The 21,640-nt window shown below is 38.8% G+C and overlaps 2 protein-coding genes and 1 long non-coding RNA gene across 7 annotated transcripts in view; 2 read left to right on the plus strand and 1 right to left on the minus strand.

The window, feature by feature from the left end:
* The first annotated feature begins 1,959 nt into the window (after nucleotides 1-1,959).
* On the plus strand, nucleotides 1,960-6,772 carry necap2 (NECAP endocytosis associated 2). The gene is made up of 8 exons (XM_008409766.3): nucleotides 1,960-2,219; nucleotides 3,392-3,492; nucleotides 3,720-3,824; nucleotides 3,993-4,074; nucleotides 4,627-4,735; nucleotides 4,824-4,974; nucleotides 5,061-5,145; nucleotides 5,932-6,772. The coding sequence occupies exons 1-8, from the start codon at nucleotides 1,975-1,977 to the stop codon at nucleotides 5,975-5,977; spliced, it is 924 nt and encodes a 307-aa protein (XP_008407988.1). The 5' UTR covers nucleotides 1,960-1,974; the 3' UTR covers nucleotides 5,978-6,772.
* Nucleotides 6,773-8,210: 1,438 nt separating this feature from the next.
* The window catches only part of crocc (ciliary rootlet coiled-coil, rootletin), a 31,761-nt gene continuing 18,331 nt past the window's right edge, over nucleotides 8,211-21,640 (plus strand). Inside the window, exons 1-14 of one of the 5 annotated variants that reach the window (XM_081607158.1) lie at nucleotides 8,211-8,415; nucleotides 11,328-11,454; nucleotides 12,232-12,400; nucleotides 13,400-13,591; nucleotides 14,265-14,348; nucleotides 14,429-14,520; nucleotides 15,929-16,094; nucleotides 17,025-17,131; nucleotides 17,286-17,492; nucleotides 18,553-18,643; nucleotides 18,729-18,815; nucleotides 19,575-19,787; nucleotides 20,709-20,908; nucleotides 20,980-21,162. In XM_081607158.1, coding sequence (XP_081463284.1) covers nucleotides 12,266-12,400; nucleotides 13,400-13,591; nucleotides 14,265-14,348; nucleotides 14,429-14,520; nucleotides 15,929-16,094; nucleotides 17,025-17,131; nucleotides 17,286-17,492; nucleotides 18,553-18,643; nucleotides 18,729-18,815; nucleotides 19,575-19,787; nucleotides 20,709-20,908; nucleotides 20,980-21,162 — 1,757 coding nt within the window. In that variant the 5' untranslated portion in view covers nucleotides 8,211-8,415; nucleotides 11,328-11,454; nucleotides 12,232-12,265. Of the gene's footprint in view, nucleotides 8,416-10,905; nucleotides 11,178-11,327; nucleotides 11,455-12,231; nucleotides 12,401-13,399; nucleotides 13,592-14,264; nucleotides 14,349-14,428; nucleotides 14,521-15,928; nucleotides 16,095-17,024; nucleotides 17,132-17,285; nucleotides 17,493-18,552; nucleotides 18,644-18,728; nucleotides 18,816-19,574; nucleotides 19,788-20,708; nucleotides 20,909-20,979; nucleotides 21,163-21,640 lie in introns of those variants that run through there. The other 4 variants (XM_081607157.1, XM_081607155.1, XM_008409768.3 and 1 more) reach the window with 4 other exon arrangements.
* LOC145551698 (uncharacterized) lies at nucleotides 15,751-21,027 on the minus strand. The gene is made up of 3 exons (XR_014087592.1): nucleotides 20,935-21,027; nucleotides 19,548-20,816; nucleotides 15,751-16,075 (listed from the first exon to the last, which is right to left on the minus strand). It is a non-coding gene; the product is annotated as an uncharacterized LOC145551698 (long non-coding RNA).

Raw genomic sequence — 21,640 nt, forward strand, 5'->3', positions numbered from 1 at the left:
TAACATAAAATAAAGGTTTACATAATTATTTCAGATTTCAGACAGGCTTGCACATCTGGACGCTGTTCCTCCATTCTTCATCACCAAACTGTTCAAGCTCTGTCAAATAGTTTTTCTCCTCATGGAGGCGCCAGCCGTTTTCATCTGGCAAAAGTTTTGGACTGCATCAAGCTAATCTCTCTGGAAAGGCTGCAGTCTGCTTCTCTACGGAAGCTGCTTGCTGCCAAAACAAAAATCCAAAACAAGCAAAACTGTCTGAAACTTTAAATAACATTATTGTGTTCTGGCCTTTAACCCAGCGGATCAGTCAAACACCAGCAGAGGAGTGTTGCCACCATGATTAGCTGGCTGAGATCATCCTCTGGGATGAGAGCGTTTCAGCTCCCTGTAATTTGATGATGCAGGTGTTTTGTGTTGGTCGTGTCTGCAAAAGGTCAGACATGTCAAATTATGAGCTTAACGGATGTGAAAGCCGTCATCAAAACTCTTTGCAGCATCAACACACAGATCCAATAACAGTCACAGTACAAAATCCTCAATAACTAACTGCTGCACTTTAACAGTAATATATTTACTTGCAGACGTCTAAATCAGTTCAAGAAGTTATAGAAAAAGCCAATATTGCCAAGATTTTATCCCATTTAAGCACTAGATCCTAGTTCAAGGACGTACAGTCTCTATTAAGAGTTGTAAGCTTTGAAACTGATTTTAAGACCATAGCTGACATTGAAATGTTCATTTTAAGAATTAAAAATTGGCTAAATACTAACTAGATTTGTACTCATTCTTAAATATAGTGATTGTTTTGGTTCAGTACATTGTTTTCCATCTTTCTTTTTATCATTTTGTTATATTTACTGTTGATCTTTTCATTTTAATCAACTGTTAAATGTTTTTCTAGGGATAAATGTTGCAAATTATATATATATATATATATATATATATATATATATATACACTGATGCAGACATTAGATTTTTTAAATCTATGTTTTTGTCTCTCTTCCTCTCAAATAAACAATAAATTAAAATAAACTAAATTCTTCCAAAGATCACAGACTTATAAATCACCACCAGTCAAAAACTTCATTAGCTGTGGAGGAGATAAAATACCTCAAATGCCTTGATTGTTGTTGGAAATATTACTTAGTAAACAAAAGTGTCTTAAAAGCTCAGAGGACAGATCACAGCTTTGCACAAAGGATGGAAAAGATAAAAAAATCTAAAAAGGCCTTGAATGTTTCAGCTGGTACAGCTGGGAGCACACAAACTATAATACCTGCTACTGTAAAGCAAAGTAGTGGCTGGTAAATCTAAAATTATATGAGATTTGTCACCCTATTTAATAAAAAATAAAGTATCAAGATAATTAACTTGATATGAGCTCATGTAAAAGTAGTAAGTAGCCATCCAAGAAATTACTCAAGTAAGAGTAGAGTATTTGGTAAAAATGTCTATGAAGCACTGAGTAACATTATAAAGCATTTTGGTGTTTAAAGGACAAAAATGACAATAATTTATACAAGTGCAAAAAATACCAAAAGCAGGGAACATTTTTGTTTTCAAATCAGTTTCTGTCAATAAAAAACTTTTGAAACTAAGAAAAATTTCAGGTGTGTGTCTTTGGTGAATTTTTGATTAAAACATGTTTGTTTTTTATTGAGTGGGTAGAAAATCCAGAAATTGTACTCAAGTAAGAGTAGAAATACTTCATATTAAATTACTCAAGTAAAAGTAAAAAGTTCAGTGTAGATTTGGCTTAATATTGGCTTATTTGTCAAAAAGTAAATTTTTTCAAGAGTTATTCAAGTAAATGTAACTAGTTACTACCCACTCTGGGTGGAATTGACCCGGAGATAATAAAAGGACGTTGAAGTCATTCAATCTACAATGAGAAAGAGTAGAAAGTGTAAAAAATAATCTTATCTCATCTGCTGCTCTTTTCCTGGAAAATGTCGATCCTGTTTTCCAGTCAATGGCCGCATTCCTGAAACATCCCGGCCGCAGGGGGGCGCTGTTTGGATCCAACTCCGCGGCTTCAACGTCAGCCGAGCAGCAGCAGCAGAGTGGAGGCCCGTCCATTGAAAGTCGGAAGTTGTCTTTCAGGTTACTGAAACTTTCCAAAATGGCAGAGGACAACACTTATGAGTCGATGCTGTGCGTGAAACCAGAAGTCCATGTTTACCGAATCCCGCCGCGGTCCTCCAATCGTGGATATCGGTGAGAAAGTTTCTCTCTGAGGACTCGGAGAAAGTGCTGGTCAGCAAGCTAATTTATTATTCATGATTCCATTATCGGACAACGGAGCTGTCAGAACTACTTAACAGTAATTTTGTTTGTGAGGTTCAAAATAGTAGTAAATGCGATACACCCTTCCGGTTTTAACTGTTAGCTGAAATTAGTTACCATCTTAACCTCAGGACATTTGTGTTGGCTGAAAAACAGCTGGCAAATGGATAGAAAAGTTGGAAACACTAGTTCACGGAAATGTGACACCAACATCCTGGCGTGTTTCATCCTCGCTGCGTTCAACAAATTGGTTTCATCTGAAGCTGAAGTTTTCAGTTGAGACTGGACTTTTCTTCTCTATGTGAAGTTTTCTTGCCGTTATCGTCCGTCCGATAATGGAAGCAGGAATGCAGCGTTTTCAAATCAGCACAAGTGGATTTCTTTTCTTTGTGCTGTTTCTGCTCACAAAGTCGCTGTTGCTGTAAGCTGTAAGACTCCTGTCATGTTGTTCTGTAAACTCAAACTGATGTTTATGCTCCTAAGTATTTGGACTTACTCATACACTCCCAAATCCACCTAAAGCTTGAGGGGAACATTGTGATAATGAGGGGGGAAAACTAGTTTTAGACGAAGCAGCAGTCCAAATAGGCACTCACTTTGGAGTTTAGTCGTAATAAAGACCACAATGTGCTGTTGAAAACAGTAGGGAAATAATTTAGCTTGTTTAACAGTTAAGCTATTTCACTAAAATGTAACTTTGCTAAAACATTCAGAACACTTTACATTTTCCACCTTACAACTTCAAAGTAAGCAAACTCCAGGCCTAAATCCACTTAGGCAAAACATGGCAAAGCTGTTCAGGGCTTAATTATCATTTTAAAGGAGCTGCAGGTATCATGCTGTAATCACGACCAGCCCATCCTGATAGAATGGAACTGTGTTAAAATGAACCAGCAAATGGATAAATATTGTTTATCGTGAGAATATCATAGTAAAGCATTTTCTCTTCTTCTTGCAGTCCTTAATTTCACTTCCCCCTGATGCGAACAGCTAAAGCTGCTGAAACGGAGACTAAATCACATGTTCCAGATAAATACGGATGACACAAACCGCCTTCCCTTTCTGATTATATGTGTTTCCTGTTGTTTCTTTCTTGCCCTTAGCGCTGCTGACTGGAAGCTGGATGAACCAGCGTGGAGCGGGAGGCTGAAAATCACCGCCAAAGGCAAGAAGGCCTTTATCAAGTTGGAGGACAGAAACACAGGTGAATACTTTTAAAACGACAGAATGTTATCAGGACAAAGCAACTTCTTCACTGCTTGTTTGTGTTGATGATCATTAAAGACTAATGTAGTCAAATCATGTTTTAGGGTTGATTTTCTTTTACATCATCTTGATGTTTTTGTATTACTTAATCAACGGCCCGATCCGGGTTTCTGCTCAAACGTTGCTTCATCTATCTGTTGTTTTTGTTTCTGCGTTTCTCTGCAGGAGAGCTGTACGCACAAGCCCCGGTTGAGCAGTATCCAGGCATCGCAGTGGAGGCCGTCACAGACTCCAGCCGGTACTTTGTCATCCGGATAGAGGACGGAACGGGTGAGAACATTTCTGATTTAAGAAAAGAAAAGTAGCATCAACTCTATCCAGTATATAACTAATAGTAGTTTTAGTTAATTTGGTTACTTTATCCTCTTTGTATCCCTGTATTTTATAGAATTTTTTTTATTTATAGAGTCTGTTTTTCTTTCCTTTTTGTCTTTTCAGGACGTCACGCTTTCATCGGTTTGGGTTTTGCTGACCGTGGAGACTCGTTTGACTTCAATGTGGCTTTACAAGATCATTTTAAGTAAGAGGAGAACAAATGCAGTAAAGACCAAAAGTACATACGAAAATATAGACGGCTTGCATTTAAGATTAAAAAAAGAAAACACTTGGTAAAAATGCTCCACCCAGAAATCTTCATGTGGCGTAGTTTTAACTTCACTGGGTTCAAATGCTTTTTAAAAAAATCCATTAAGCATATTTTGCTATCTAATTATTAATAAGTTAATAAATTAATAGACAGTTAATATACAAATGACTGCAGAAGGACTGCTATGTTATTGTATTTTAGGCATTAAAATGTTTTTCTTATTTTAAAAAGAAACTGGATTATTAGTTTATTTGCATTTTTAATGTATTTCTAATATTGCATAGAAAAAGCTGAAGTGGTTAAATGAAAAATCGGCAAAACGTACCAGTTTTTTTTATTGGCTTAATTGCTTAATCCTCTGAATAATCAATTACTAAAATAATCGTTAGTCGCAGCCGTTATCGCAGCACATCTTTAGTTGTCTGCTGATTTAGTTTCCCTTTGGGATCGATAAAGTATTTGTTTTATTTGTTTGTATCTCTAAAGGTGGGTGAAACAAGAAGGGGATCTTGCGAAACTGGAGGCATCTCAGAGTTCAGCGCCTAAACTGGACCTGAGCTTCAAGGAGGGACAGACCATCAAGATCAGCATCGGGGTGAGCAGAAGGAAACGCAGCATGGACGATCACATGATTAACGAAACGGGCTGATATAAACATGCAGAAACCGATCTGATCACTTCAGAACATCAAGAAGAAAGAAGCGGGCGGCGCCAAGCCGCGGCCTCTGGGTGGCGGTCTGCTCCCTCCCCCTCCAGGAGGAAAAGCCGGTGGCAGCGGCGTCTTGCCTCCACCTGGAGGACTGCAGACGCTCCCAGCTGCTCAGCCCAGCACCGGTACCCGCCCTGCTCTCCAAACGCATCGACTGTAGTTTATATTATCCGGAATATCTCCGTCGTTCTAACCGGATTTCTGCCTTCAGCTCCGCTGTTGGACTTGGGTTCTCCAGTCGCTGCAGCCCAACCCGGCTCTGACATGTGGGGGGATTTCACATCTGCTGGCTCCAAGTATGTTTTCCTCTTTTTAATCGTGTCTTTGCCGTCAGCTCTCATTCCCTCGTTCCAACTCACAGGGTTCGTACGGGTGCTTGAAAATCCTTGAATTTAAGAGTTTCCAGGGTTTGAAAAGTTCTTAATTTCTGTATAAAGTCACTGGAAGTGCTTGATATTCAAACTCAGGCACTTCGGTTCCTTTAAAAAGGAACTGGATCATTAGTTTATTTGTATTTTTAATGCACTTCTAATACTGGATAGAAAAAGCTTAAGTGGTTAAATGAAAAATTGGCAGAATGTGCCAATTTTTATATCTGATTAATTGATTAATCATCCGAATAATCAATTACTAAAATAATCGTTAGTTGCAGCCTTATCGGCTGATTTAGTTTCCCTTTGGGATCGATATATATTTTTTATTTGAATTTGTTTGCATCTCTAAAGTTTAGTAATAAAGTTCAGTGTAACATTTGGTTAAAAGCCTAAATTTGGAAAGCACCTTTTATAGTTGAAACCAGATATTCAATGCTAATAAAAAGGCAATTTTGTTCTGTCTGAAGTCAAATCTGGATAAACTTTTGTTGTTTTAGGTCATAAACAATTACTAAAATAATTTCTATTTGCCAAAAACCTATCAGTAATTTGTCAGTGTCTTCACAAACTCTTCTTCAGTTTGTTTGCATCGTGTTTATCTCCAAAGTGTGGAGCTGGAAACGTTTGAAAGCTTGAAAAGTGTTTGAATTGTCCTGCGGGAGGCGAGAGCGAACTCATTTCTCCTTTTTTCACGTCTCCGCCCTGCAGCTCCAACCAAGACGCCGCCAAGTCAGGATGGGTGCAGTTCAGCTGAGCAGTGAGAAACAAAAGGCCTCCTCTCAGGTTCCTTACATTCCTGCAGACAGGACGATTGTTGACATAAAGAAGCTTGAGAACAGAGGACGTGTGCGGAGATTTTACAGTTTCATTGGTGAATTTTCTCTGCTCCGGTGCAGAGCCGCCCGCTGACCAACACACTCTAAAGGAACAAAAAGTTAAAGTGGATATTTTTACAGCTCTCCTTTTTCGCTCTCTGCTATGCAGTAGTTTACTTCTTAAAACAAGGGAATCGTCGTCTTGTCACACTAACTGTGTAAGGTATTTATTCGCCGCCTTTAATGGATTGTTCCTTGATTTTTCTAGCTCCGCGTAGTCGTTTCACTGACCTCCTCCAATCAGATTTGTCGCCTCTCTTTGTGACATCACGGTTTGTTTTTCTGTCCCAGAACGATCTCCTCGCACCAACGTCACTCATCTCAAACTTTCACGTTGGGAGAAAGTGTCCCTCGTTCACCCGGCTGTGAAACAGCACTTCTGTTCTCCTTTGTTTTGTTTTTATTCGTGTCTTGTTTAATAAATCACAAAACCTCTCTTAATGTTTGATAATCAATTTTAGGTTACATGTTTCTTTTAAATCATCTTTGGTGTGAAGAATCGATTCTCGTGCTTTCAGTTATGATCGTATAAATGCCTCAGTTATGTCTGTCCTTTCTGGGTCGCGCCTTTTTACCCAAAATGAATCTGCTTTTCTTTCTCCTCCCGATGAAGTGCCTTCCTGGGAAGACCCCTGAAATATATATAAAAAAATGTAAATAAAGTGTATATTTGACAGGTTTCTTGTTTTATTTTGACACTTGCTGTGTCATTGTAGAGAATAATCTCTGATCAGATTTGCAGCTGCAGAATCACTTTATGCAAAAACATCTGGAGTTAGATGTTTTATTCTCACAGGAAACGGAAAATATGAGCAGAGAAAAATATTTATATTTTAAGACCTAATTTCCCTTCCTGTTGTCTAAATGTTTTTTTCCTTCTTATCTTGTTTAATCCATCTTTTCTTCCCTCATTCCTTGTATTTGTCATTCCTTTCTTTTTCTCCTCATCTTTTTTAATCCTTTGTTCTTCCTTTCATTCAGTGGTTTTCCTTGGTTTCTTCTGTCCCCCTCTTTCCATCGCTGCTTTGTGAAATTCATTCTGTTCTTTGTTTTGCACTTTTCTATATTTTTGTTCTTCCTCCTTCCATCCTTCCTTCACTCTTTTCCTTTGTTGTCTTCCTTACTTTCTTGTTTCATTTGTTTCTTTCCTTAGTTTTTGTTCCCTTTGTGTCTTTTCTTCCTTCCTTGTTTCCTACCTGCGTGTGCGTGCGTGCGTGTGTGTGTGTGTGTGTGTGTGTGTGTGTGTGTGTGTGTGTGTGTGAGAGAACACGCAATAAATTTGCAGATACTTTTTCGTTCAAACATCTATAAAACACATTGCATGAGTATTTTGGTTTTCTCTGTAAATTAGTTTCCCTTTGTTCTTCATCAAATAATAATTCTACATAATTCATATTTTACTAATATGAATGGGTTTTAAACAAGAAATGTATTTTAGTAAAGCAGGTTAAGCATTTTACAACCAGTGTGTGCTGCACCAGCACAAATTAGAAATGTGATTTAATTCTCTATATTTTTTAGAATTTAAAATCTTAAAAGTGTTTTGGTATGTTTATATATCAGCCTCCTTTACTTTGATATTCCTAAATAAAATCCTATTAAAACCTGCTTTGAAACGGGTTATTTTTTTTAATCATTTACTAACATTTCTGTAAATGTGCCACAGTTAGACAAATTATGGTACATTGTTAAAAACAAAAGTTTTATAAAAAAGTCTGATTTTGTCATTTGGTATAAACGATAAATACAAACAAAATTTCAACACAATTATTATAAACAATATACGAAATAATTCAAACTGATCACTTTCAAGCCAGAATAAAGAACTATTTGAATACATACTTTTAAATGTGTCTATCGCTTGAATCGCCTCTGTGTTCAGGATGTATTTATATAATCTGTCGGAACACAAAAACTGTGAGAACCCCGCAGTTTTTCACAAGGACAAATGACAATTTCAGCAGGAAAAACTGAACTGAATCCACCAGAATTCACTAAAAAGTTTGAAAAAGTGGATTGAATTAATATTTTACAGCGTATTTGAGACCCGGTGGTTAATTTGAAAGTGACTGTGTGGGATCCTGTGATGGCAGCAGCAGCAGCAGACCATCATGCTGGGTGAACTGGAAGTCCCTCCCCGGAAAAAGCATGGAGAAGATTTCGGAACAAGAAGGCAGCAGCTCCTGCAGACATTTAGTGGTCTAACTCCTGCTGCCGCCCCTGGATCCGGGATTTATTTCTGCATTTATGGACCACAAAGAGGACTGTGAGGGATGGAGGACGGAGTAAAAAGCTCGGAGCAGATCGAGGAGTGGAGGTGAGGCTGTTTGTCAGAGAGGGAAGTGGATATCTTAACTGCTAGAGCCGCTGCTAGCGATGCACGATGCGTTTTATACCGATTCCTACCCCGATGCTGCCTGAATAGAATGTGTTTCAGAGTTTATATTTAAAAAATAAAGCTTTAGTGGTTTATGAAAAGAAGACAAAAAGTCTCTGATTGCTGCAGCCTCCTCGTCCCGCCTCTTACTCCGCTCCGCTTTTTGGGAACTTAGGAGGCGTGTTTTTGTGTTTAAGCCTCTGTTTGTGTTAAGGCTTTCAGGGTAAAGAGGATGTTAGTGATGAATCACAGAAGCTGGCCGTGTTCCCTTTTTATTACTTCAAACACTTTTAACGTCAAATGAAGAGGAGGAAGCTGAGCTTGACTGCAGATGAAGCGCATTTTCAAGGTTTTAATTCTTAAATAAATTTAAAAATATGCTGTTTTTGCTTTTGGGAGTTGAGTTCATTTATATTTCTCTCGCTGTCATTAAAAATAGCTGTAAGTTTTTACGACATCTGCAGTGTGATAAACAGACCAGCAGGGGGCGACAGGCATTAGAAAATTCAAACTGATTCAAACTGAACTGTTGGGAGTTCAGATTGACTTTATTTTAACTCAAAAATAGAACAAAAAACATGTTTCTGTGCAAAATTTTCTCAATGTTAAGATGTATTAATTTAGGTGAAGTTTTCTGCTATTTCAAAGGGATTTTATTTTATTCCTGCCTCTGCAAATGACTGTTGACAGTCATATTTACTATAAACGACAAGGAAAATCTCCCTTAAATTTGCAACATAAAGGGAAGTGTGTGTGTGTGTGGTTAAAGCAGTGTGTGGGGTATCTTGTGTTGACACAATGACCTTGTTGTGTGTAACTATGACACTCTGTCGCCATCACTGAATCTCTCTTTGTGTTTAATGTTTGCCATGTTTCTGTTCTGAAGCTGTGAAAAACGGGTTTAACCACCAGAGTAACTGGACCTGCAGTTATTCTGTAGTTACTCTGGTACCGTCCATCCAGACCTGCTGAGTTGTTCCACATTTATTCATGCTAAGAACAACAAACCTCAATATATTTTGGGGGGGTTTTAGGTGACGGCAGTACTTTCAGGGAACCAGTTTTACATCTCAGTCTCATTCAGATTGAATGAAGTTTGTCTGTGAACGTCAGCTTTTAAGGCTGCCTCAGATTCTCAATGAGGTTCTGCTCTCCGGACGGGAAACGCCCAGAACAAACAACCAGAGTTAAATGAGATCAAAGCATGTTTATCTGCTACAACGGCCTATTAAAAGCCCAAACCTGTGTCCAAATGGGAAACTACATCAAACGGATGTTCACAGACATTTCCCAAGAAGAAATGGACAAAAACTTTATTCTGAAGACGTTCTGCGCTTATCCCAGTCAAAGGCTGTTCGATGAAATAATGTCTCAGTGGGGCTGGATATGAAATTACGCCTCACTTTTCTGATTTTTAGTTGTAAGACATGGAAAACAACTCTCCACACTTAAGTATGAGTTTGGGTTTCAGTTTGAAAATTTAAATATCTTCCAGTTCCAGTGATAAGAGTTCTTTACTAAATTAAAGTTTATTGGTATTTGAGAGGCAATCTTGGATTAATTTTCCATTATACATATATTATCCCACCATATTACCTGTTTTTTGTCACATAGACGACGGATTGATGTAGTTTTAATTATTTCTTATATTTTTTATAATTATGCGTAGATCATGATAAATTGTCCTAGAAATGATTGTGCTAAACGACAACATCGTTAAGTAATATATTGATAAAGGCACAAGCTCGCCTTCTGAAAGATCAATAAACTTTAATTTAGTGAAGAACACTTTACACTGGACTTGGAAGACATTTTAAATATCTAAAACAATGAACAAACCAACCAAAACCACCAAATAAAATCAAAATAAAACCCCCACAACCCAAACCATAAATAAAATGGATTACAAGTCTCTGTAAACTAAATTAGCTTTCAGAAATATTAATCATTGGAATTGATTGCATTTATTGACAAAATCTGTATAGCCAACCTTGTTTGTAAAAACTTTTGCTTGGTTTTAACAAGATAAACTACTAATTGTCCAGGAAAGACAGTTGGAAAAATAGCATTTTAGCTAATTCTGGCACATTTATAAACATGCAAATTAATATTCCTACCAAAAATTACTTATAAATGATACCAAAACAACAATATTTATTGTCCCGCAAAATTAGTTACAACCTGGTGTAAATGTTAGCCCCACTAATCTACGTCACATAATATTCAAATTTATTTACGAGTTAATAACCTCCTGTAGCTTTTTATAATATCTCCTCTCTTTTCTGGCCTTCATTTCTCTTTGTCGTGTAGCTGAATAGCAGAGGTGTGTGAAGGCTTTTAATTTCTAAGACAGAGAGTGGCAACAATGTGAGAGGAAGAAGAGGAGGAGGAGGAAGAGGGGGGCACTTTAAAACCAGCTAATCCTGCTGTCTTCAATCTGCGTCTGAGAGTCTCTGAGGAGGCGGCAGGACGGACGCGCTCCGCTCCTCTGCTGCCAAAAACTCACCAGAAACGTCATCAGATTAAAGTGGGAAACTTTTATCCTTTTTCTGCGCCGGCTGGAAAAGGAGGGAAACACGCGACCGTCGCTCTGTTTGGGAATTCATCTTGAGTTAATCCTATTTTCCTGGGGGGATTTGGAAACAGCGGCGATGAGCGGTGAGGAAAACTCCGACTCCAACAAGCTGGAGTCGGTGATCCAGGTGAGGCCCCCGGGATCTCACCTCAGCGCTTTCCTAATGCGCTGACGGCGAGCTGATGGGGCAAATGGGGCAAGCTCCGTAGCTGTGGTGATCGCGTCATCAAAACGTCTAACTTAGCCGCTGTGCGTCTTTGTTTTTCGTCTGAACCAGCGGCTGGAGGAGAGCGTCCTGTCTGAGGAGAAGAGGCTGACCGTTCGGGGCCCGTCACCGGATGCGGCCCCTACATGTCTGCCGGCCAGAGTCCGAGAGATCGTCACCAAGAACCTCAACGATACCTGTGAGTCCTTCCGCATCCTTATGTAGTCTAGAGCTCTTGTTTTAGTTATCGATTAATCTGTTGCTTATTCTGACGATTAATCGCCACATCCTGCAGATTTAATCCGTTTTTATACAATATTAGAAATAAATTAAAGCATCTTATCTCAAAGAGCAGGAGCAGTAATGGATTCTAATTTCTGTCTGAATTCAACTTTAGTAATTGATTAATCGACTAACAAATTGACACAATCTACATATTTTTCATTAGAGCCCTTTTTATTCAATATTAGAAATACATTAAAAGATGCAAATAAACATAATTTAATTCCTTTTTTAAAAAATAAGAAAATAAATATATTATTGCCTAAAATACAATTCTGTTAGTGTATGCTCTATCATTTAGCAAAGGATGAATCTGCAGCTAAAAATACTTCTAACATCAACGTGTGAAAAACTCAACTCTTTCTGCTGAGATAACATCAATACAGTGACTTGTGTTTATGTTTTTAACTAACAGATTCATATATGGATAGCAAAAGGTGCCTAAAAGGAGACATTTTGAACAGAATCTGAACTAGGTGACACAGACTCACAGCAAAATGTATATATTTTCTGTAAAGATTTGGTTTAATTACTGCTCTGACTGTGTTGTTCTTTCAGCAAATGCCTTTTTAGACTCTATACTCCAGTTAACAATTAATTGATTACTAAACTAGTTGATGATTATTTCAATAATTGATTTGTCATGATTAATTTAATTAATCGCTTCACCCCTGATATTGTCCATCTAAAACAGAGCGGGTTTTTTTTCTCTGTGAGCAGCCGGGGCCATGTCCTCCGTCATGTCTGTCCAGGAGGAGAACCAAGTTCTGCAGGGAGAGCTGGCCCGGCTAGAGGACCTGCTGGCCCACAGCAGAGCCGACCGGGACGAGCTCGCCATCAAGTACGGCGCCATTAGCGAGAGGGTGAGGACAATACGCTGAATCTGACCGAAACTGGGATCACGTGAGGCGGGAAAATACAGAAAATTCTCCAGGTGTTTGGTCTGGAGAAGCTTTGGGAGGAATGCCCGCCTCTCCCCCGTTTTTTGTCTTCTCGGTTTGTCTTTGTCTCAGATTTGTGGGTCTCCCAGGTGACGGGGGATGGAATGAAGTGGAGTGGAATGGAATGTTGCCATAGCGCCCGTCGCCATGGGCGATTGTAAACAGGGGCTTCACAGCAGGGGAGGGATGTGGCGTCTTGTTGACTGGATTCACGTCGAACATTAGCAAAAATCATAAACCTGCTCCCAAAGGCAGCTGTAGCAAAGTTAATGTGATTTCAGCAAAAAGTTTACACACACTCAACTAAATTTATACTTTATTTTATTTATTTTTTTACAAGAAAGAAAAAAATATATATTTTCCCTTTTTTAAATTTTATCACTATAGGAACAACAAAAACAAAGCAAGGTTAACAAAAGTATACAGATTTTGCAATAAAAATGCTAATTTGCTTCAAAATCAATAAACTTTAGTTTTACAAAGAACACTTCACACTGGAAGTGGAGGACTATATTTTAAAATACAAAGAATGGAAAATAACCAAAAACAATAAATTAAACAAAAATTAAAACCACACAAAACAGAAACCATAAATAAAATGTATTATGAAGTCCCTTTAAACATCATTCTCCTTCAAACATACTAATAATCAGTATGGAAATGATTAAGTTAATTTTTATTTATGGCGCGATTAACTGACTCATTTTATTTTAACCATTATCCCTCCATCTTGTGGAACAATAAACATTTAGCTATAAATCTGAATTTATTCACAAAGGCTCAGATATATACATGCACCCCTATAATATTTGGTTATATGTAACAAAATGAAGCAGGGAAAAAACAAACAAACACTTTCATCATGTTAGAACCATATTTAAATTAAAATCCATTTTGTTCTTCCCTCTGTCTCTCCTTCAGCTGGAGCAGGCGCTGCGGCTTGAAACCGGGGAGGGCGACCTCGACTCGCCCGAGTCACGCAGCCTGGCCCAGCAGAACGTGGATCTGCGGCGACGGCTGGACGAGGAGCAGGCGGCCTACAGGCGTAAACTCACCGCCTACCAGGAGGGCCAGCAGAGGCAGGCGCAGCTGGTGCAGAAGCTGCAGGCGAAGGTGGGCCGGGTCAGACCGGAGCTAGTAGTAACTACCGTATTTTTCGGACTATAAGCCGCTACTTTTTTCCCACTCTTTGAACCATGTGGCTTGTAGCCCGGTGCGGCTTTTCTGTGGATTTTCCTTCAACCTCCAGGGGGCGCTTTAGCAGGAAGTGAATCATTGGAATTCAAAATTGGAAATCAAAGTAGAAAGCGCTAATTTTCATTAAGAACAAGCACATGCTAGCAGCAAGGCACGACGGAGAAATGTTTTCAAACTCAAACGCCCTCATCATGGAAACCACAAGAAGAAGTTCAGATGCAGCTTTAAGTTGAAGGTTATCGATCTGGCAGTACAGATCGATAGCCGCTAAGCACGACGTGAACAAATCCATGGTTCGGCGTTGGAGACGCAGGGCTGCGTCCTTAAGAGCAGATTTATTAAGGACGCTCTGTCCGCTGCCTCATTGTGGAAATTTGATCAGTTACTCAGACTTTTTACCAAACACTTTTTTACTCTTACTTGAATAACTTCTTGAATGGCTACCTTTTTCCTGTGATTTAACTAAAAATATGTTGAAGTATCACTGCTCTTACTTGAGTACATTTTTTGGGTGCTCTACCCACCTCTCAGTTTAACTGAGCGGCTTTTACAGTGAAGCATGATGATGATGAAGGCTCTTCTTCTTCAGGTTCTGCAGTACAAAAAGAAATGTGGCGATCTAGAGCAGATGCTTCAGGAGAAATCCTCCGAGGTGGAGAAAGGCACGGTGGGTGTAGGTGGCGTTTCCCACTGAAAACCAGGAAGCTGTTTTCTGTCTGCAGAGTCGTTTTCTAATTGGATCATTAATTTCAGAGCAACAGCGAAACGTCAAACGGACGACATCAGGAAGACGCGAGCAGCAACCTGGAGGACGCTTTGATCCGGCTGGAGGAAGAGCAGCAGAGGTGGAGCGTCACCACTGAAACGATCAATCAGATCAATCATAATGAATCAATTATTGACATAATCCTCAGACAATTTAATAATAACTGAATTGTTAATTGGAGAATACAGGCTCAAAAAAGCTGTTTGATGAAATAACAATTTACTCAGAACATTAAACCAAAAACTGTACAGAAATATATAGACATTTTTAAAAAATGGATTTATTTATTTATTTCAAACAGGTTTTTAAAAACAAGAGAATCAAATAGTCAGTAGGACAGAGAAACATCTGCATATATAACCAAGAACAAAATAATTTGTTTACCATAACTTTTCTGCTTGGAGTAGGAAGAAGTAAACATTTACTTAAGACCACCTGTTATCTCAATTTAATGAAATAAATTACCTACCAACTTAATAATTATTAAGAACTTCTAATTAAAATAATGTTATAATATTTGTGTGCCTGTTTTGCCTTAAAAATAAAAAACTATTATTTGTCTGTAAATAAGTTCTACCAAAACTCCTCAAGTTGCAACGTTTTAGCTTCACCTGGTTGAAATTCTGCAAGGAAATCTCTTATTAAGCGTCTTCTGCTATCGCATTATTAATCAATTAATCCAAAAAATAGACAATAGATTAGCCCTACACTGTATTGCATCAACCGTTCACTAAATAATTGCACTTTATAAATATATAAAATGACTATTTTCTGATTTTAAAAGGAATTTGATTATTTGTATCTTTATTGCATTTCTTAATTTGCTTAGGTGGTTAAATGAAAAATATGCAGAATTTTAAAATTTCTTTCTCCAATTATCTGACTAGTTGTCAGAAAAATCAACTAATAAAATAATCATCAGCTTCACATATCAATGAATCTCTATTGATACTCAGATATGAATAAGTTAAACTACAAACAGTTTCTGAGTTAAAACTTCTGCAGTTTTTAGTTGGGTTTGGTAATTCTTCATATCCATCAGTTTTTATCTTCAGCAGCGTTCATAACTTGTTGTCATATTAGAGCTCTAAAGTATTTTATTGGGACTTTGTGTGGAAAACCAACACAAAGCTGCAGGCCACTGTTGAGAAATGGGAGAAAAAGAAAAGCTGCTGCAGCTGGTTTGTGAATTTCAGAGGTTTGTTTGAGAACATTGGGGAACAAAAGAAGACGCAGCAGAAAAGTCAAGCATAAATGTAGAGATGTTGTTTTGTGTTGATTATTTAACCAATAAAATACAACCGAGGCGTTTATACAGTGTAGCATTAAGTGTTTATTTCATGTTTTTTCTTACAGCTGAAAGCAGTAGGGAGATTTAACCTCCGATTCAGCTTCAGCACATTTCAAATAAATTAATAATTTGTGTGTGACTCCAGTGCAAAGATATGCAGGCCTGTTGATGTCAGTGATGCTTGTGGTGCCTTCAGGAGCAGCAGCCTGTCGGCGGTGAACGCGATGCTGCGGGAGCAGTTGGAGCAGGCGGGTTTGGCCAACGAGGCTCTGAGCCAGGACATCCGCAGGCTCACCGTGGACTGGACCAAAGCCAGGGAGGAGCTGGAGCAGAAGGAGTCCGACTGGAGGAGAGAGGAGGAGGTGAGAGAGAGAGACAGTGAAGCACTGTCTGTTCAAAAGTGATTTACGTCACAAAAATATGGAGAAACCCAACGTGAACCGAGCCGAAAACATTATGTTTGGTCAAACGCTATCAACAAAGTCAATATGTATCAAATGTATTGATCAATGATCCAGTTTTTATGGTTGAAAAGCAAATCTAAGGCACTCTGTTTCAGCTGTTTTACAGTTTTCTGGAAGTTTGTAGAAGCTGAAGGCTGATTCTCCATGTCTGGTTCTGGGGATGTTCTGGGGATGTAGAGCTGTCAGGTCTGGGAGGTTGCTATGACAACAGCAGATCTTTAATGCATTGTGGTGCTAAATTGTTTAGGGATTTATAAGCTAACAGTATTTTATAATTTAGTCTCTTAGCTACAGGGAGCCAGTGTAGGGACTGTAGAACTGGGTGATGTTCTCCAACTTCCTGGTTTTAGTCAGAACGCCAGCAGCAGCGTTCTGGATCAGCCGGAGATGGAGGATTGATTTTTTTAGACGCTGTTGCAGTAATCAATGAGACTAAAGATAAACGCATGGATGAGTTTCTCTAGATCTCGCTGAGACATCAGTCCTCTAATCCTGGAAATGTTCTTCAGGTGTCAGAAGGCCGACTTTGTGACTGTCTTAATGTGGCTCTGAGGGTTCAGGTCGGAGACCATCACTGCACCCAGATTTCAGGCCTGATCGCTGGTTTAATAACTCAATCATACTTATTTGCATAACATATTTCAGCAACAAAGCAGTTCAAAGAACTTCACATCACGAAAACACAAAAATAAAAACAACATACAGTCACCAACTGAGAAACCAGAAACAAACATTACATTTTGTCAAGTTCCATCATCAAAAATCATCAACACACGTCACAGTAAATCGGTGAAGTCGCTGAAACCTTCTTCCTGTTTCTGCCTTCAGTCTTTCCACAGCTACTTCAGCAGCGAACACGGCCGGCTGCTGAAGCTGTGGAGGCAAGTGGTCGGCTTCAGGAGGCACGTCTGCGAGATGAAGAGCGCCACCGAAAGGTAAAAATAAAATCACAAACTCAACATTTCAGGGATTCTGATGGGTGCTTGAAATCCTTGAGAAGGTTTGAAAGTGACTGATTTCTGTGTAAAGTTCATTTTACTGTGGAAAAAGCGTACGAACCCTGAACATTTTCCCTCTCTTTTCTCTCAGAGACTTGTCAGAAATGCGTTCTGAGCTGGCTCGGATGTCCCACTCGGCCCGGGTGTCCTGCTCTGGCTTGTCCACGTCGGTGGACAGTCGGGCGGCGGGAGACAAGGCTCTGAGGGTTCAGCTGGAGCAGCAGCTGAGGGAGCGAGCGGCGGAGATGATGAGCCTTCAGAGCAGAGCCGATGCAGAGAAAAGTGAGCTGAACGTCAGGTTAGTGAGCCACTAACTGGTCAGCAGTACTTCATAAAGGGTTGAGTGAAGGTGAGGTAAGTCGAATAAAAAAAAATACAATATCTTATTATTTTATGTATTTAAAAAATATATATTTTCATCGTCTAATTTATTTTGATGAGGAAATCTGAGTGCAGTGGCTTGGAGACCTAGCAAACCAGCACCCTGCTGGTGTCTGGACTGACTGTAATTTGTCACAATATCAAATTACAACTTATTTAAAAAAAAGAACTTCAAAATTGAACTACAATATTAAAGTTCTGTCAGCATTTGGATTAGATACTTTAAGTTCTGCTGTGGTTCTGACACTATAAGGTCAGGGATTGTATAAAAAACAGGACCAGTGAACGGGTCACTTTCTTTTACTCACTCTGTATTTTACTGACAGGTTTTACTGACTAGCAGCTGGTGAAACTATAAACGTTCAGACATATGAAGGGACACAGCATTAAAGAAGGTTGTTTTTGTCACAAGTTGTTTCGAAATGTTGTGACTGTTGGTGAATTTTAGTAAAACATGGAGGAAAATCAAAATTCAGCACAGAGAATGCTACAAAGTGTAAATCTCCCTCCTGTTTTATTCTCTAACCTCTTCAGTGTGTTGTGTATGGAGCTAAATTCATCTCAATATTATTCAACCAAGCAAAAACTAATCTACATTTTTGTCAAAGTTTTGTCTAAAAAAAACAAACAATTTTTTAAAAATTCAAATAGCTCATTTTTTCTTATGGAGATAAAGGGTTATTTCCAAAACATAAACTTTTATTTGTGAATGTCAAAAATCTTTGGTTACGATTCTCAAACTTTTGGTTTTGATGCTCCTTGCTTGGTTGAACTCAAAGCCTTTTGAGGACAAAACATTTTAAAATATTTCATTATGAAAAAATATGTCATTACAATTAAAAACGTTTTGACCACAATTTAATTTTTTTATTGTTTTTATTGTTTTTGCTTGACTGAACACTATTGAGTATTTACTCCCATAGGCTGTGATTTGTGGCTAAAATGACTTAAACATTTGTTTTTGTCTGAACTATCAGGTTGTCTGACGTGGTGCGAGAATGTGAGAGACTGAAGGGACAAATTGTGGAGCGAGACGCAGAAATCTCCACTCTGACGCAGAGGGTCGAGGTAAGAGAGCGTCTCTGAGGCTGACGCAGCGTCCTGAGTCTTTTCATATTTACATTTCTGTCTCTGCTCGGTTCTTTTCCTTCAGGAGCAGAGTGGCAGCGATGAGCCCGACACGCAGCTGATTAAAGCTCGGTCTGAGATGCTGCTGGACACGCTGAGAGACATCGCTCAGGTATAAATAAATATGGCTGGGCGATACAGCTTAAAAAAATAAAATAAAAATGTTCACGCCAGATCTGATTTCTATCAGTTTTGTGTTTTGCTTGCTTTCTTTTCTTACAAAGAAACTACAGAAAATAAAAGTGGCTTTTATATCTAGCGTCGCTTCTGTACAGCAGAGTATTAGGGCCAGGTTACGAGAACTTTTGTTTCAGCACAGGAATAAAATCACAATATTAGCATAAAAAAGTTGTTTTAATGAGATAAAATCTCCTCAGGATCTGATGAGACAAGTTCAGTCAATTTTTTCTTCAAAACAGACTCAATTATTTGCACAATCATTTTAAAGTCCTGCTGCTGATAACAATTTAATATTGTATTATCTCTAAAACGTATATTGGATTATAACTTCACAAGATGCTCAACATTCCTCATTTTAATTTTTGAGGAGTTTTTGTGGAGGAATTCTCATAAAAATTACAACTTTATTCTGATTCTCATATTATTTAGACTCTTTTATAACTGTATTCTTGTGATATTATGGTTTTAGTCTTTTGGTCTGAATCTAATATTTTGTCGTAGAGTTGAGCTAAATTCAATGTCTGAATAAATAAATGTTGTAAAACACGCTTGTCAAACAAAATGGCGGTCTCAGGCGTCACTGTGATCTATGGAAACCCATTGAGAGCAAAATATAATCTTCAAAAACCAAAACCACACGCCCTGCTGTAGGTGTAAAACTCACTCTGGATGTTTCCTGCTGGTTCTGCAGAGCGTGTTGTCAGACGGGGAGTCGTCGTCAGAAGCTGACCAGGATCGCTCTGCGGCTCCACTCCTGGCGCTGATCCGTGACGCCTCTCCTCGACGGTCCTCCTCTCCGTTAAAGATGGCGGCCGCTCCTCCAGGCTCCTCGCCGTCTCCGCTGCCTGACGCAGCTCTGTCCGCTCTCCGCTCAGCCGTCGCAAACAAGATGCTGCAGCTGCAGGTGACAACTTGCTGCTAAAATCCATAGTAAAAAAACCTCAGAAACCGTTAAAGTTTAATGGAAATTATACTTTGATATGAAAGGATCTTGACTACTGGATAAAAGTTATTTTTCATTATTTAAATCTTGTTTATCAAATCTAATTTATTGTCCTGTTGAAGCTTTTCCTGCTGAAAAGCTTAAAATTCATTAATCGCAATTATTTGACCTAAATAAACGACAAAACCTCTTCAGATTGAGTTCACATAATACATTTATTTTTGTAATCAGATAGATTATCTTGACAATAAATCGATTAGTTGGATAAAAAAAAATGTCTGCTGATTTCCAATCAGCAGAACGAAGCTAAAAAAAATCATTTTGCTAAATAAGTGGCTTATTTAATCATTTTAACTTATTTAAGTGGTTAAATAAGTGGTAACCATGTAAGCTTATTTTGTACACAATTAGAAATACATAAAAAAATACAAATAAACAAATATTCGAGTAGTTTTTAAATAAGAAAATAAAATTTATTGCAATAACGCCACAGCAAAGGAAGCATTTGCAACTAAAAAATACTTTTATAATCTACATGTGAAAAGCTCAGCCCTTCGTCTTCACTCAGTGGACTGTAATCAGTTTATTTATTTTAATTAATTGGTTAGTAAATGAAGAGCTGAATGTGCTTAATAGGAGATTTATGTTTTATAATTTGAACCAGGTGAAGTTAAAACTATTCCACTTAAGGAGTTCTGGTTGAACATATTTACAGACAAACATTTTTTTTTATCCTAAATACAAGTTTTCTTTCAGCAAACTGCTTCTTATGAGTCTGCATACTCCAGTTAGCGATTAATTTATTCCTAAAATTGTTATTCCAATAATCGATTCATCGTGATTAATTTATGTCGACATCTTCATCACTGATCTGGTTCCCAGGACGTCCGCGGCCGTCTGCTCTCTGCCCAGTCGTCCCTCCAGCAGCTTCGAAAGCAGCTTTCAGACTCTGATACGTCCAGACGAGACTCGGAGCAGCGGAACCAGGCGCTGCAGCGGGAAAGAGACGCAGCTCAGCGAGAGAGAGAGACCGCCCAGAAAGACAAGGACCGTCTGAAGCAGGACAGAGACGTGCTGGCCAGGTCAGGGGTCTCCGTCTCCTCCTCACCGTTTCATCCTACCGGAGTTTTAACGGTGTGATTCCTGCCCGCAGCGAGAAGGCGAAGCTGGAGCAGAGCGTCCAGGCAGGGGAGAGCAGCGTCCAGATGCTGCAGATGGAGCGCGAAAAGCTGCAGCTGGCGCTGCTGGCGGCTCAGCGAGAGCGAGACGGCGAGAGGGAGGAGAAGGAGGCGGCCAATCAGGAGAGAGACCGGGCCAAAGCCGAGACCCAGAGGATGTAAGCATGATAATCGAACCTGAACGTTACTAATCCTCACAGTTGTACAGCAGCAAGCAACAAGACGCAGCGGAGAGCTTTCAGCACATTGCCAGACTGGAGCTGCTTCTTTACCTAACAGTTAATTAGACAAGCCAAGCAACCGGATTAGGATTAGGGCCACTTTAAGAAAAATCCCTAATTCTGACTTTAATCTCTGAACTTTAATTCAATCTATATTAAAATACAAATAAATATTCAAAAACTCTTTAAGACGACTGAGGATTAGGGCAATTGTAGGTAGAAAAGAAGGGAGGAGTAAATTTCTCCCAAAAGAAATTTTATTAAGACATTAATCTCAGAAAAATCCCAAAAAATCTAAAATATTCAAGAAAAATGTCATACATTTCGGGGTTATTTTCACATATTCTCTAGAAAAAAAACGTGAACATTTTCTGACCTCATAAAGTAGAACAATTTGACTTTGGGAAATTTTCTG

This window comes from Poecilia reticulata, chromosome 5 (assembly GCF_904066995.2).
Source record: "Poecilia reticulata chromosome 5, P_reticulata-male-v2, whole genome shotgun sequence".
Lineage (NCBI taxonomy): Eukaryota > Metazoa > Chordata > Actinopteri > Cyprinodontiformes > Poeciliidae > Poecilia > Poecilia reticulata.